We start from the raw sequence: 14,692 nt of genomic DNA, 5'->3' as shown, positions 1-14,692 counted from the left end.
TTCTATGATTTTTAACTAGAGTGCTGAAGAAAAGGATATCCTTTGTCATTGTAAAGTTTATTACATCTGAGCAAGAAAATAAGATTCTTGGTATAACTTGTATACCTAGAACATTGACTAAATTATCAGAACTAAAGTTGCTCAGTTGTTTAGACCATCTCAAATTCCAAAATCTAAGCTTTTAAATATACTTAATTATTTTACAAGGAATGGTTTAAGTGGTTTGTGTAAAATTTGAAGTTACAACAAATGTAACGGTGAGTATTAAGGTAAGTTTTATATGGACTCACTACCTTAACATTTATTGTACAGATTTCATATTTATTTACATATATTACTGAATTTTGTAAATTTATATTCGTTCACAATTTTGATATGTTTTATAATGCTATTACATGCATTATAAAACAAAAAACACACACTACATTAACTAGTGTTCTAAGATTCCTAACACAATTAAATGCAATCTTTAATTTCTGAGCCATATTTTATACAACAACAAAAATGTATTGGGTCATTAGAACATGATATGGGTTGAATATTTATTTTATTTGGAGAATACCGTTTTCATTTTTTTTATTTATAATTCAGTAAAAGGATGTCTAATTCCTTATCCTTACAAAAATTTGAAAGATGGAACTCTATTCATTTTGCATTTTTATAAGTACTGAATCATTATTATATTGCAAAAAGTTTACCTTTCTTATCTATTAATCTCAGACTTCTCTAGAACAAAGAAATTAACCTTATCACATTCCACTCGAAATAGATAATGTTTCTAAGTGGGAAACACTTACACAGATAAGTTAGTATTGTTTAAGATTTATTTAACAGATTTGAGGGAAAACAAGATTCAATTTGTACAGATTTTTCAATGTCAACATACAGATAACATACGTTTGTGCAGTACACTAAAAAGATAACACGCATAATTGAGTATAAGAAAATATAGACACTGTCACATGGAAATATTAGTATGGCAAGATAAAAAGTATGTATAATAAAAAATTAATGTAATTAAATACTTACTGCAGAGGTTGTTTTAATCATATAAAAATATATTACGGTTTTCTGATACATTTGTTCAAAGTGAAACTTCAAATTAGTTTTAATTTAGTCTAAAACGAGTCTACCTTACTTATAAAAAATACAACTTCTAAAAGAGTTAGGAATTTTAGATATACCAGGAATTCTTAGTAGTTTCTAAAGCTGGTCAATAGTTATAGTGTTGATTGTGGAAAATATAATAATATTAAAAAATAACAGATGTACCAGAATAGGAGAAGACGATTTTTGAGTATTTTTTTAACAACCTGCAACCTTCTCTGAAAGTATATTAACTGAAAACTTTCTTCAAAAGCTTAGCAGCAACTATCACCTGGCTGTAGTTAAACAAACTTAAGTTTTACTCCCTAAGAACAATGTTTAACTATATTCATTTTTACACCCTTCAGATGTACCAGAATAGGAGAAGACGATTTTTGAGTATTTTTTTAACAACCTGCAACCTTCTCTGAAAGTATATTAACTGAAAACTTTCTTCAAAAGCTTAGCAGCAACTATCACCTGGCTGTAGTTAAACAAACTTAAGTTTTACTCCCTAAGAACAATGTTTAACTATATTCATTTTTACACCCTTCTTTTTGATAGGAGAAGTTTCAATTTAAAGCTCTTATTAATACGCATTCAAACACGTTTTACCAACATGTTCTTCTGAGTAAATAAATTTTGTACGTACACTAGTATAAAACTGAATTTAGTTTACTTTTAAATTTATTGCATGTAATATTTCTTAAAACCATGTGAGAAGTATTTTTATGCAATAAAAACAAAACTAAAACATATCAAGTTGTGACACATAATGCACATGCTTTATCGGAATTTTGCGTTACATTACAATTGTCTTCAATAACTTTAACCCTATAAGCAGTCACTAAAATTTTGTAATCCCCATTTCACCACTGCTTGTCTAGCAACGAGGAAATTGTTGCATTGAGAACATTCCACTGATGTTATTATTTGTTATAGAACCTTGCAGTTGGCACCAATGTCAACATCTAACTTTATAGAAAAATTGTTAATTCAGTGTTTGTACGTCCAATTTATAGTTTTCGATCTATGAATTTTATAACTAAGGCTTACATATAAACATTTGTTACACTACAGTTGATAAAAAAATTGATCATCAAGTAGCTCACAAATTAATAATTATGTGAGTTTATGAAATTTTAATTGCACTTCCTGAAAGCTGGAGAGTTTTACTTGGATTTGAATTGTGTAGTAATTCTCTAAGTTAAAATATTAACTTTTTTTAATTGTGAAAAATGAGCGATTATTCCTAGAATTTTTAATTACCAATTGAACTTGCAATTTTTTAAAAAGATATTTGTTGTAAAATACATTTTTAGTTTGTGATCAAATTCGTTCAATGTTCTTAAAAAACAACAAAGGTCAGTAACGATATTTTTATTATGTGCTTGTAATCTTTTGTACAAAAGTGATTTATGTTGTATGTTTATGCAATTAATACCCACTTTCATCGTAGACATAAACAGCGTCATTTTTGGAAACAAAAAGTGCTGCATCAAAATATCATAATAAGAAAAATGTATGAAGTATACAAAAATTCTAAGTTTTTTATAAAAACTATTAAATTTAGAATATTTTGTAAATCCTGGATTAAAAAATTTTTTTACAATTTTGTACAGGTGTCTCCTCTTGAATGGTATACAAATAGAAAACAACAAAAGAGTATAAACCATCACAACCCTTTTTTTTGTTTATTTCTAAAATGATTTCTTTTATTATAATCATATATACTAAAACTAACCCCGATTACAAAAATATATGCAACTATGGCGTTTGGGTTTGATGTGTGTATTCTACTAGTAGAAGGAAAATGGTGAACCTCTGCAAGAAGCCCAAAATCAGCTGAGGTTTGGTAAGTTTTTGACTGCTGCTTACAGGGTTAATGTAAAAACAATCCTCACAGGTTAATAACGAGTATTTTATACTTTTACATAAGTAACATTGTAATTATAATTAGGAATTTGGTGTTAAATTAAAAGTATAGAAGGTTCCAGGTTTATAGCAAGAATTAGTTGAAAAATCAAGATCCAACTCTGGTGTACCTTAACCTCAATTAAATAGTTGACTGTTCTGGTTTAAGTTAAATAAATATATTACTCAAAAGGAAAATTAATACAATTTTTGTATACATGTTCATAGAAAGTCTGCATTTCTTTGTATCACTTGAGTAGCAAAATTGTTTATTTAACTTGTATTACTAATTTTACAACTTTACTACTCTATACAATTCTAACATTTTCAGTTAGTTACTTAACTATTGAGATCAGTTCTTTTCGTTAGGCAGTCAAAATATATTTCACTCTAACTTACAAAATATCACTGACAGTGTAAAAAACTTGTGATTATCACTCTGTACCTATAAAAGCTAAAACTCTCTATTATAAAAATGTAAAAGTTGTAATGTTTATCACATTTTAATTTTAGAATTTTCTTGGCTTTTTCAATGCACAGGTTTTTGGAAAATAATTGTTGGTATCATTATTCTTGCCTGAGAGCCTATATAGTGGAAATGTTCAATTTAAGGAGTGATCCATAACCATACCTTAAAAATTATAACAGTAAAAATTAAATTTCTTTTAATATAAGAAAGTGTCTAAAAATATAAACTATTTGGTTCATTTCAGAATTACGCATTCAACTTAAATGTTCCATTGTTTGTATATTATAATTATTTCAGTAAGCAACATAGACTATGTTGCATATGCTATTACAGTTTTGACGGATACTATACAATTAGTAAGCATTCGTCATATGATAAATCTGGATTTTTCTTTACAAAAATTATACACTTTTAAATAAATAGCTTATACAAGTATAATCTATAGACGTCCATGAAGTAAAACACATGTATTAACAAAATGTTTACAATCCTGTGATTTATAACTCATAAGTTGGTGTAATATATAGCAATGCACTATTTTAGAACAACTAACTAATAAAGCCAGTGGTAGTTATATTGCAGTAATTGAAACACAACATATTGGAAATAAAATCATAGCTTGATACAGTAACAAAAAGAAACACAGTAACAAAAAAGTGAACACAATTAATATGCTATACATAGCTTATACCTAAAATAAATTATAATATAATCACTTAATAATATACAACATTATAATATATACAGTGTAAAAGTATATTTCAATAAATAAATTTATGCTGTACAATAGCAATATCACGAGGCAAATGTCATGGACATTAAAGTATATGCTGACAAGTCAAACATAATATGTAAGTATTTTCTTTAAAACATTTTTGGATATGTGTTGAACTCTATTCAAATTTATATAAATATATTTTCCAATTCACTTTTCAGTTTTATCTGACTAAAGTGACTTCATTACTTAAATAATACTCTGGAATTTCAAATAGCTGTATTTTTAGAGAGAAAGCAACATCGTCATAAAAGTTCCTCTGAAAAACTAACTGAAGCTGCCAAGATATAATAATTTTACTGTATGAAAATTTTCTCACATATTTACAAAAGCAGAAGCGTACACGGCTCTTTTGGTTTTCTAATCAATTCTAGCGTACCGAGGCACGTAGTCATTTGCGATCCATAGATCACAGTTGGGGTAATCAGCGTGTGTGAGGGCATCCTGACCGATCAGCAGGATCTTGTTGTTGGAGGCATCAGAAGGGTGCTGGTCGAATTTGCCGAGAGACACAAATCGGTAAAATATCTGTTGTATGGCTGCAAAATATCTGCGTTGTTCAGAAGTCTTGGGAGTGTAGTGCTCAAGGATCGCATCAACATCAAAATTGACGTCTGCTACTTGTAAATCGCCACGGGGCTGGAAAAAAATCAATGTCATCATTGATAATTAAGTTCAACAAGTTTTTGAAGATGTTAAAACAATTTATTGTTGTAAACTGACAACATCAAACAGTTACAAAAGTACTTACCTCAGTGACAACGTAGAAGGGCGTCGAAGGGATCTGCCTAGCGAGATTGAGTAGAGGACAAATAGTACGGATGTCTGAGATCATGGAGGCAAGGCCTGACCAAGTCGCGTTGTATCTCTTGAATAAATCTGTGATGTTGTTACCGAGCATACTGTTGGCAATCTTCGCCTTCACCTCCTCTTCTGTCCACTCTGGCTTTTCCTCGTACAAAGCCTTGGTAGCGTCTGCGTGAGCTGTTGTACCTGTTACAACATGACAGTATGTTTAACGTGTGATAAATCACTAAATGTTTTGATATTGTAAAAGTCACTGACATAAAAGTACCTATAAACAAGTTCTTTGCCTGACATGTTATTAGTGTACAAAATGACGAAATATTTATTGCTGTACAATTCCATTAATGAGAAAACAATAAGATACAAAATTGGTTTAGTTACAGTAAAAAACCTATTCAGAATAGTGGAAGTTAAACACCTACAGATTTAGATCTTGGATATTTATTCGAGTTAAAAATGTGTCTACTATAAACAAAACAGTTTATTACAATAATTTATTTTTCATTTTCATTTTGTATCCATAAAATATAAAGAAATTGGGCAAGAGATCCAAGATATACTGCATTGTACGAAACAATCAAATGGAAATTGCAATTTCTACTCATGTATTGAAATTTTATAATAAAATACATCTTGTGCAGGAAATACATTCTGAGATAAGTGACCACCTTATTTGAGGAACATCAATGAATATAATGAATAAAAAATAAAAGAATATTTAATAAACAAAACATTGTATAACTTTGAACAGTTATATGAACATGTACAAATTGATCTGTTTTTTATAATAAACCATTCAGTAGTATTTTAGCAAATGACACCATTTTCAATGTATATCACTGTAATTTTACTTTAATTTTTATGGACATTTTGGAAAGTGAAAATAGTATGCAATTGAATGACTAATTTATACATTCAGTTTACATTAAGACCTTGCTATTCAAATGTTGGATGTTTTGTCACAAGAATGATTTAGGCTTCATTGAGGATTCTTAATGAATGTGATTGGTGATGAGCAAGGTGAAAGATGAATGGGCGCTACTAATTCACTTTCACTTTGTTCACTACCATTTTCTTTCAAAACATTTTCAATAAATGTTGTAGATCATTACAATTTACCAATGATACTTGGACATAAATTTATAAAATACGAACTGCAATCAAATATTATTTACAAAACAATGGTAATTTACCAATTTGGTTATAGATCTACACCATAGAGTAAAGAAGATTGACCTTCCCATAAAGAAAGTACGACACAAACAAGTATTATCAATCAGTAATTTACTTAATACTAATCAACTTAAATAGATGCAGCTGACTTGTGGCAATTCATGAACCATTCATAAATATATACAATACAAATTACAAGCAAAATATTATTTACAAAACAATGATGATTTGCCAATTTGGTTATAAATCTACACCATAGAGTAAAGAATATTGATCTTTTCATATACATAGTAAAACACAAACAAGTATTATCAACCAGTAATTTACTTAATGCCGATCAACTGTCATTAGTGAATAGATGCAGCTGTCTCGTGGCGATTCATGAACCATACATAAATACATCAAATACAAACTATAAGCAAAATATTATTACTATAATATTGCTTGTTTGGTTACTAATGTTTATTTATTTAAAGTTGCTGTGAAATGTAAAAATATTTATTATAATGTTATTAAATTAAATTCTATGATTGTTGACATATTTAAGTTTATTTGTTATGTATTAATTGTTATTGTTATGTTAGTTATATTGTTAATTTATTGTTATTCCTTCTTGTAAGTTATTATATATGTATAGTTTGTTGTTATCAAATTATATTGCTTATAAAATACAGGGAGATGATGGTACAACAAAGACTGCATATATAGCCATATAGAATAAAGTGTATAACAATTAAATTATAATAACCCCGCACGTGCGAGTGCACATGGGGAATGATAAAATGTTAAAAAAAATTTTTTTTTGAATAAAGTTTTTTTTGAATTTGAATTTAAATTATTTAGAAAATTATGATAATTGTTTAATTAAGTTAAAAAATACAAAAAATGACAAAAACATGTTTTTGATCAGTAATTTGCGTACTTCCAAACAGCTTTCGCCTCTATATACACGGGCTGTTATGCATAAATTTAATATAAACAGTGTATGAATTTAAAGTCAAAATTATTTATAAATTATTGTAATTTCTTACTTTAGTTAAATACCTCCAATTACTACTCTTAACTCTACTAGCTAAATGATGATGCTCATACAACAAAATAATTGGCTCAGATCTGAAACTTCTGTATCCCTTTGTCACAGTTATGATGTAAACTGATGGACACCCTTTAATCTCAAATGAGTTAATTAATCACTAACGTAATGAGAAACTCGGTTAAACACATAGAACCACATTAATAAAACCTAACATAAAATGTAAATTCCGAGACAAAATTTGAAAAGACCAGACGGTTGTAATGGTTTTTAAAATTCAGTGATCAGTAAATGAGCAATTGAATGAGTTAAAATTCGAAAAGACAGTCATAAAGGTTTTTAAAATTTAGTGATCAGTTAATGAGCGATTGAGTGAGTTAAAATTTGAAAAGACCAGGCAGTCATAAAGGTTTTTAAATTCAGTGATCAGTAAATAAACGATTGAGTGAGTTAAAATTTGAAAAAAGCAGACAGTCATAAAGGTTTTTAAATTCAGTGATCAGTAAGTGAGCAATTGAGTGAGTTAGCGTAGGTTTCTCATATGAAATCTACTGTATTATGTATGGATTCTATGGGATTTGGTTGTTGTTAAGTTGGTAGCTTAGTACAGAATCGGGTCTTTACTAATAATAATATATATTAAAAATGTAATTCTTTGTACCTATAACAACTTTGACAGACAAGTTCCCTCGCTTCCACACTTCGGACAGATGTTCCTTGATGATAACACCATCCTGCACAAGCCACTGATGTTTCTGCTCCACGTTCTCATCGACCCGTGGGAGATCATGCTCCACTTTCATCCAAGACTCTGGGACATTATCAATCAGCTCTTCCACATCCTGCAATAATCATTACTGATTTGTCACGGTGAAAATTACTTAAAAATACACCTGTGAGTGAATGTTGGTACAACGATTTACATGGTTGGTAAATACATTGAGACTAACCCTTGGACCTCGACAGGCCTATATGGGTGATTAGCCCGTGAACTCAGCAAGCTGTGTAACTGGCAGTTAACCCAACTCAGCAAGTTGTGTAACTGGCAGTTAACCCTACTCAGCAAGCTGTGTAACTGGCAGTTAACCCAACTCAGCAAGCTGTGTAACTGGCAGTTAACCCAACTCAGCAAGCTGTGTAACTGGCAGTTAACCCAACTCAGCAAGCTGTGTAACTGGAAGTTAACCCAACTCAGCAAGCTGTGTAACTGGAAGTTAACCCTACTCAGCAAGCCGTGTAACTGGAAGTTAACCCAACTCAGCAAGCTGTGTAACTGGAAGTTAACCATACTCAGCAAGCTGTGTAACTGGAAGTTAACCCAACTCAGCAAGCTGTGTAACTGGCAGTTAACCCTACTCAGCAAGCTGTGTAACTGGCAGTTAACCCAACTCAGCAAGCTGTGTAACTGGCTGTGCAAGTTAACCCTACTCAGCAAGCTGTGTAACTGGCAAGTTAACCCTACTCAGCAAGCTGTGTAACTGGCAGTTAACCCTACTCAGCAAGCTGTGTAACTGGCAGTTAACCCTACTCAGCAAGCTGTGTAACTGGCAGTTAACCCTACTCAGCAAGCTGTGTAACTGGCAGTTAACCCTACTCAGCAAGCTGTGTAACTGGCAGTTAACCCAACTCAGCAAGCTGTGTAACTGGCAGTTAACCCTACTCAGCAAGCTGTGTAACTGGCAGTTAACCCAACTCAGCAAGCTGTGTAACTGGCAGTTAACCCAACTCAGCAAGCTGTGTAACTGGCAGTTAACCCAACTCAGCAAGCTGTGTAACTGGCAGTTAACCCAACTCAGCAAGCTGTGTAACTGGCAGTTAACCCTACTCAGCAAGCTGTGTAACTGGAAGTTAACCCAACTCAGCAAGCTGTGTAACTGGCAGTTAACCCAACTCAGCAAGTTGTGTAACTGGCAGTTAACCCAACTCAGCAAGTTGTGTAACTGGCAGTTAACCCAACTCAGCAAGTTGTGTAACTGGAAGTTAACCATACTGACCTCTACACATGATTCTGGAATCATTTATGCCTCTCTGACTTAAAAGTCTGATTTAAAGTGCTTTCGGGCCAGTTGGTAATAGATCAAAATGATCAATTAAGAATGTTTTGTAGAAAAAAATATGGTTTTTAAACTTTGTATGCTAAAATTAGCTCTGCATTCAGAATGTTTTGATGATATTAGCTTAAAGAAATAATTAGGCTAATATTTTACTTCTAAATAAAATATTAGAATATTTTTGAGAATTTTTATATCAGAAGAAATGTCAAGGGGTATTCTTTTAGCACTTATTATAAACAAATTCTCTTTGTCCCTTTGCATTAGGAAGCTCTTATTTTTGTGAAATGTTAACACTAAAGCCATTTTAGGATAATGCAAAGTTGATGTCCTTAGGATTTAGTGCAATGCTGCAAATACAAAGGTTCTCAATGAAGTGATCATAAATTCTTTAAAGTTTCTCGTAGATCTTGTGAAATAAAAAATAAATCTTATGAATGTACCGTACATTTTAAGGTCTTTATCGTTTGCAGTTCCCAGGATACTATCGTTTGTTAGTAAAAATGTACATGTTGTATATTGTATACTGATTTCATTATATGTATTAATTATAATTTAGTATCCCAAATGTTATTTTATAATTTATTATAGTTTGAACTGATTTTACCATAAGTTCTTCTAAACTGAATTTTTTGTAGCTGTCATACAAACTCCAAGTAGTTTTTAATATAATTTACTCAATGCAATGCAATTTTTTAAAGAAATACAAAGCAAAAATAAGGTATATTTTTAGTACCTATTATTAAATTTTTTACAAAATATACACATTTGATTTATATTACAAACTTATAGATTTGTAAATTTACTATTTTATTTATTTATAATGTTTTGGGGGATTTTTTGGTTGTAAAATAAAAATATTTTTGCTTTCAAGGACTATGAATATCACACTATCATTTTCCAGTTTACTGGGATCTCAGGTGAAAATTTAACAACTTTGGGCCCATAAGAACAATGTTAAAACCCAACACTTTTACACACTTATGTTCAGACATATAATTATGTGAGATGTATAAAAAAGATATCACTAATACATGTAAAAACTCTCTTTACTTTTTCTCATTAAGTACTTTTGGATTGTTTCATTGTGAACAAGTTTTAAATAATCATTAAACACTAAAAGGCATTTCTGTTCTTATGGGCCAAAATCAAGATAGCCGCTAGACAACAGTTGTTACCAAAGTTAAATTGTTGACCAAAGTTTTCTTAGAACTCACCAAGCGCCGCAAGCAAGCATCATCCCTCTCGTTGCAGTTGAGCTTGTGGATGTACTGATCCTGAGATTGTTGTTCCGACTCCACCAGCGGTATCCCTGGGAATATAGCTGATCCACTTGAGAGCCAGGCTTGCGCGAACAAATCCTTCATGAGGAACACAATTACATTAATATACTGGATGTGTCTCTAAATTAAAGCTAAAAACCTATATTCAAATACAACTGTGAGTATGGCTTTTAAATTAACATAAGTTTGTCTGAAGTATTCTACAATTCTTTAGTAGATAAATATCTTAGTTTAGATTTGTTTCAGTTTCATATTATTTTATTTGATAAAATACAGTACAAAAGTTGTACAAATTAATGGCATAAAGAATACATTCTAAGTAACTAAAAATAACAACATTTTACTGTTGGCTGTGCGAAGCCTTCAACGAACAAACTGAATCTTCAGGCCATGTTGACGTGTGGATATATGTTTGAGTAATGTGTGTAGATCTGGTAAAAATAAAGTTCAAGTTTCAATTTTATTTTAGGTTCTATTTCATTTGTCTTTGGATAATTTGATTACAGAGTATCAATTAAAACAAACGTAAAATTTTTTGTACACTATAGTTTAGATTTAATTTATAGTTCAGTACGTATCTAAATAAATGCATTTAGTATTACATACAAATATATAATGTGTTAAAATAGTGCATTTATAATTACCGCAAATAAACTGTGTATACGCCGCACCAGAGCGGCCGACTGCCTACCACTGTAAACAATTCTGGCAGCTGGGTGTCACGCGCTAAGGTTTTTCGTTGTCCATAATGGGTTAATTGTTTAAATATTTCAAAATTAGAACTATTATTTATATTGATTATTATTTTAAAAGAATACATAAATAAGGTTTGAAAAATGGTGTATGCCACTTGTAATAAATTCTCTTGATTGTTTTATACCTCAGTTTCAATTTATTTCTGAGTTTTTCTGACTTTTTGCTAACAAACATATTGTTTCTGTTGATTTAACGAATATATTTTATAAACATTTAATGATGAATGGTAATACCTAGACATGGGAGTGCCGATGGCCGAGTGGTCTAAGACGTTGGACTTTGAGTCTGAGTTAGAGATAGCGCAGGTTCGAATCCTCTCTGTGACCGTTGCACTTTTTATCAGTACCATCGACCTTGTACTGTATCGACTCTCCCCCTTATTCTGTTTGATAAGATCCTCGCACAGGCCAGTGGTCCATGAGGACGGGCAGAATAAGGCATAAAAGGAGATCGGCTTCTCCCTTTTTAATAAAAATAAAAAAAAAGTTCTACAATGTGATGTAAGGTAAGTGTATCTTACCTCAACCTTGTGGGAGGCAGCGATGGCAGTAAGCATGGTAGCACCTGCACGATGGCCCAGCACTGTGATGGCCTTGGGGTCACCTGCGAAGTGGACGATGTTATTCTTGACCCACCTGAGGGCCTCTACAGCATCCAAGAGCCCATAGTTGCCTGAGGTGTGAGGATAGGTGGAATTCGTAAGAGCCTTGGCGGCAAGATAGCCCAGGACACCCATGCGGAAGTTGGGTCTCACGAAAATCACATCTCGGATACGAGCCAGCCTCGGAGACGGTAGTTCTAAGTGCCCCGGTGATCCACCTGTGAGCGAATCAGCCCCGAATAACACAACCACCTGGAAATTTCATAGCAAATAAATATTTATAATCTAACAAAACAAATGATAAAGACGGTTGGGCTAGTTTGCTGGAACTGAAAACAGTATTAAAGATTTATAAAGGAAGGTGGTACAAAGCACTTTAATTGGTTTTTTGTTTAAAGTTCAAATTTGTTTGAACTTTTCCGTGTTCTCCATCCTTGAGTTTTGTGTATCGACTTATCAGACAAATTAGAATTAGTCATGTTATTGAAGATGATCTTGTTACTTACTGGTAGTGGATTGATGTAGCGCACTTGGGGCGTAACGATGTCTAATGTGAGACAATTCTCATTCCCATTGATTGTTCCGTTGCTATAAACTTGCCAGCAGGTATCACTGGCGTTGTGAGCCTTCAGCGTGTCGTTCCAGCAAGTTTCCAACAGGAATGGCTCTGGTTTCCTCCATCTTCGGTCTCCGGTAGGCGATCTGGCATATGGGATGCCTCTGAACACTACAGCTCCATCATCTAAAATTCTGAAAAACATGTAATTCCATAAAATATGGGAAAGTAATAGATATGACTAACCCAGCAGGGATCACTTCTGGCTGGTTTATACCTTCTAGTTGAATCACTACTGTGCACAGCAAAAACCGATATGTCACTTAAATATGGACAATCTTATGGATGTCCAGGGGCGGCACATCACTGGCCACAAATGTTGAGCTTCTGGGGTTCGAGGGTAATTTGATAGGTCTAGTCTACTGTGGGAGATGACTGTTGGAGTTGGTGGGGTTTGTTCCCTAACCTCAGAGGTTCTGGCCAGCCTCAACAAGGGTGTGCCACCCCCTGCTTACTTTGACTGGAGAGGTTGGTTCAGAGCTGGCTCCTCCTTCTTCCGGGGAGACATGACTTTGATATTTAGTGCCCTAATTCTTTCTTATGGATCTCAATAGGGGGCAGTCCCTACACCCTAACCATACCCATCCTGAATATCTTATCACTCCGGAAGCAGCACAAAGGTTCTTATAGGACTAAGTGCATATATGACTTCTAAACAAAAACTAACTACAACTGATTTAAGGACTTAATGATTTGGATCAGTATAGTGGTAAATTGTTGATAAATTAAATATCGGATATCAATAATAATTCATGATATAAAATTATCAGTTTCTCATTTCTTGAAATCTATAGAATAATACAGATGATTCGATGTGCAATATACACAGAGTACATTATATTGGATTCAGACTCAAATTGATGATGTACTTATAGGAAATACTGTATTAAAATTGACTATCTGAATCTGTAAAAAACCAGTAGCACTTCTACACAGAACATACTACCTACAATGTGTGTTAGTGTATTGTAGAGAAGTTATAGCATGATCGGTGACTTCGAGATGCGCCGTAGGCAAAGACGGAACTAAAGTGGTGGGGGGTGGAGCGGCTCAGTCTGTTTCCGTATTTAGCCTTGTGAACTTCAGTCACCAGTCTTCTATACGTGCCCCCCCAAAAAACATTCGCTTGTGCCAATTCACGAGTTGTAATACAATTTGTGAATTAATTGCGTTGTGCTCATTACGTTTTAAGTAAAGAGTTTGTGATGGATCGTAATGTAAAAAGTAAAATTGGAGGTAGAAAGGTTATACACGGCCAAACAAGAGAAGTGATTGCAAATGTTTACCATTTTATGAAACGGGAAGCAGAAACCAACACACTTATAAATTTGAAGAAAGTTCAACAGCGAGTCGTAGAGGCAACTGGAATTTCTGAAAGTACGCTGAGACGAATTTTGAAGGAAGGAAAAAAATAAGTCCAATTGGCAATTCTTTTAGTACGCCCAAGAAAGTAAGAAAACGCAAACATACTAAAAGTGATCTGGACAATTTTGATTTGGGTGTAGTTCGAAGAACAATAAATAATTTTCATCGACAACGGGGTTTTGTTATGTTAACTATTGCGTGTGGATCGTTGGCGTTATTGTTATTTTAAGTATACATCATTAAATTAACTTGATACAAGTTGGTAGATAAAACTTAGTTTTTTCTTATTCTACTATGTATATTGACAAATTAGTTTAACCAGTTTTATATTAATTTTTAATTTAGCAGCTAGATAAGGTCATTTGAAAATTTCGTAGTGTATAATTGTATCTACTATCGTAAATCCTGAAGCTTACACGGTTAGTATATGATAAATTGAATTTTAATGGCTAACAAAGCGTAACAATTACAATTCTGAACTGTTGTCGTCGTTGGAGATCAAGAATAATATAAATTCCTACCCCTTCCCAATTTATGAGAACCCTTTCTTACCACCAGGTATCTCTACTGCGAACTCATCAAGAAGGGTGAGCTATGAACACAATTTTGGCAGAATATAGTCATTGTTAATATCACGTACATCCGGTCCAAATATTTCCAAGATTTCTTGTATTGAATTCCCCATCATAAAAGTCTGTCGCTGTAACTACAAAAGAGTCTAGAAATGTTCAAATATTCTCAAGGTCTCCTATACTAAATTGCT

At 32.5% G+C, this 14,692-nt stretch overlaps 1 protein-coding gene across 1 annotated transcript in view; it reads right to left on the bottom strand.

Annotated features, from left to right (window-relative positions):
• Window positions 1–1,456: 1,456 nt before the first annotated feature.
• The window catches only part of LOC124361907 (neurotactin-like), a 79,265-nt gene continuing 66,029 nt past the window's right edge, over window positions 1,457–14,692 (bottom strand). Inside the window, exons 8-13 of the mRNA XM_046815967.1 lie at window positions 12,455–12,698; window positions 11,868–12,200; window positions 10,526–10,669; window positions 7,919–8,099; window positions 4,996–5,237; window positions 1,457–4,883 (exon numbers count right to left, since the gene is read on the bottom strand). Of these exons, the coding sequence (XP_046671923.1) occupies window positions 4,605–4,883; window positions 4,996–5,237; window positions 7,919–8,099; window positions 10,526–10,669; window positions 11,868–12,200; window positions 12,455–12,698 (1,423 nt within the window). The 3' untranslated portion in view covers window positions 1,457–4,604. The remainder of the gene's footprint in view (window positions 4,884–4,995; window positions 5,238–7,918; window positions 8,100–10,525; window positions 10,670–11,867; window positions 12,201–12,454; window positions 12,699–14,692) is intronic.

The sequence above is a fragment of the Homalodisca vitripennis genome, chromosome 5, assembly GCF_021130785.1.
Source record: "Homalodisca vitripennis isolate AUS2020 chromosome 5, UT_GWSS_2.1, whole genome shotgun sequence".
In the NCBI taxonomy this organism is placed as follows: Eukaryota; Metazoa; Arthropoda; class Insecta; order Hemiptera; family Cicadellidae; genus Homalodisca; species Homalodisca vitripennis.
The sequence above is the reverse complement of the archived record's forward strand: the minus strand, read 5'-3'. Positions and strand labels throughout refer to the sequence as shown.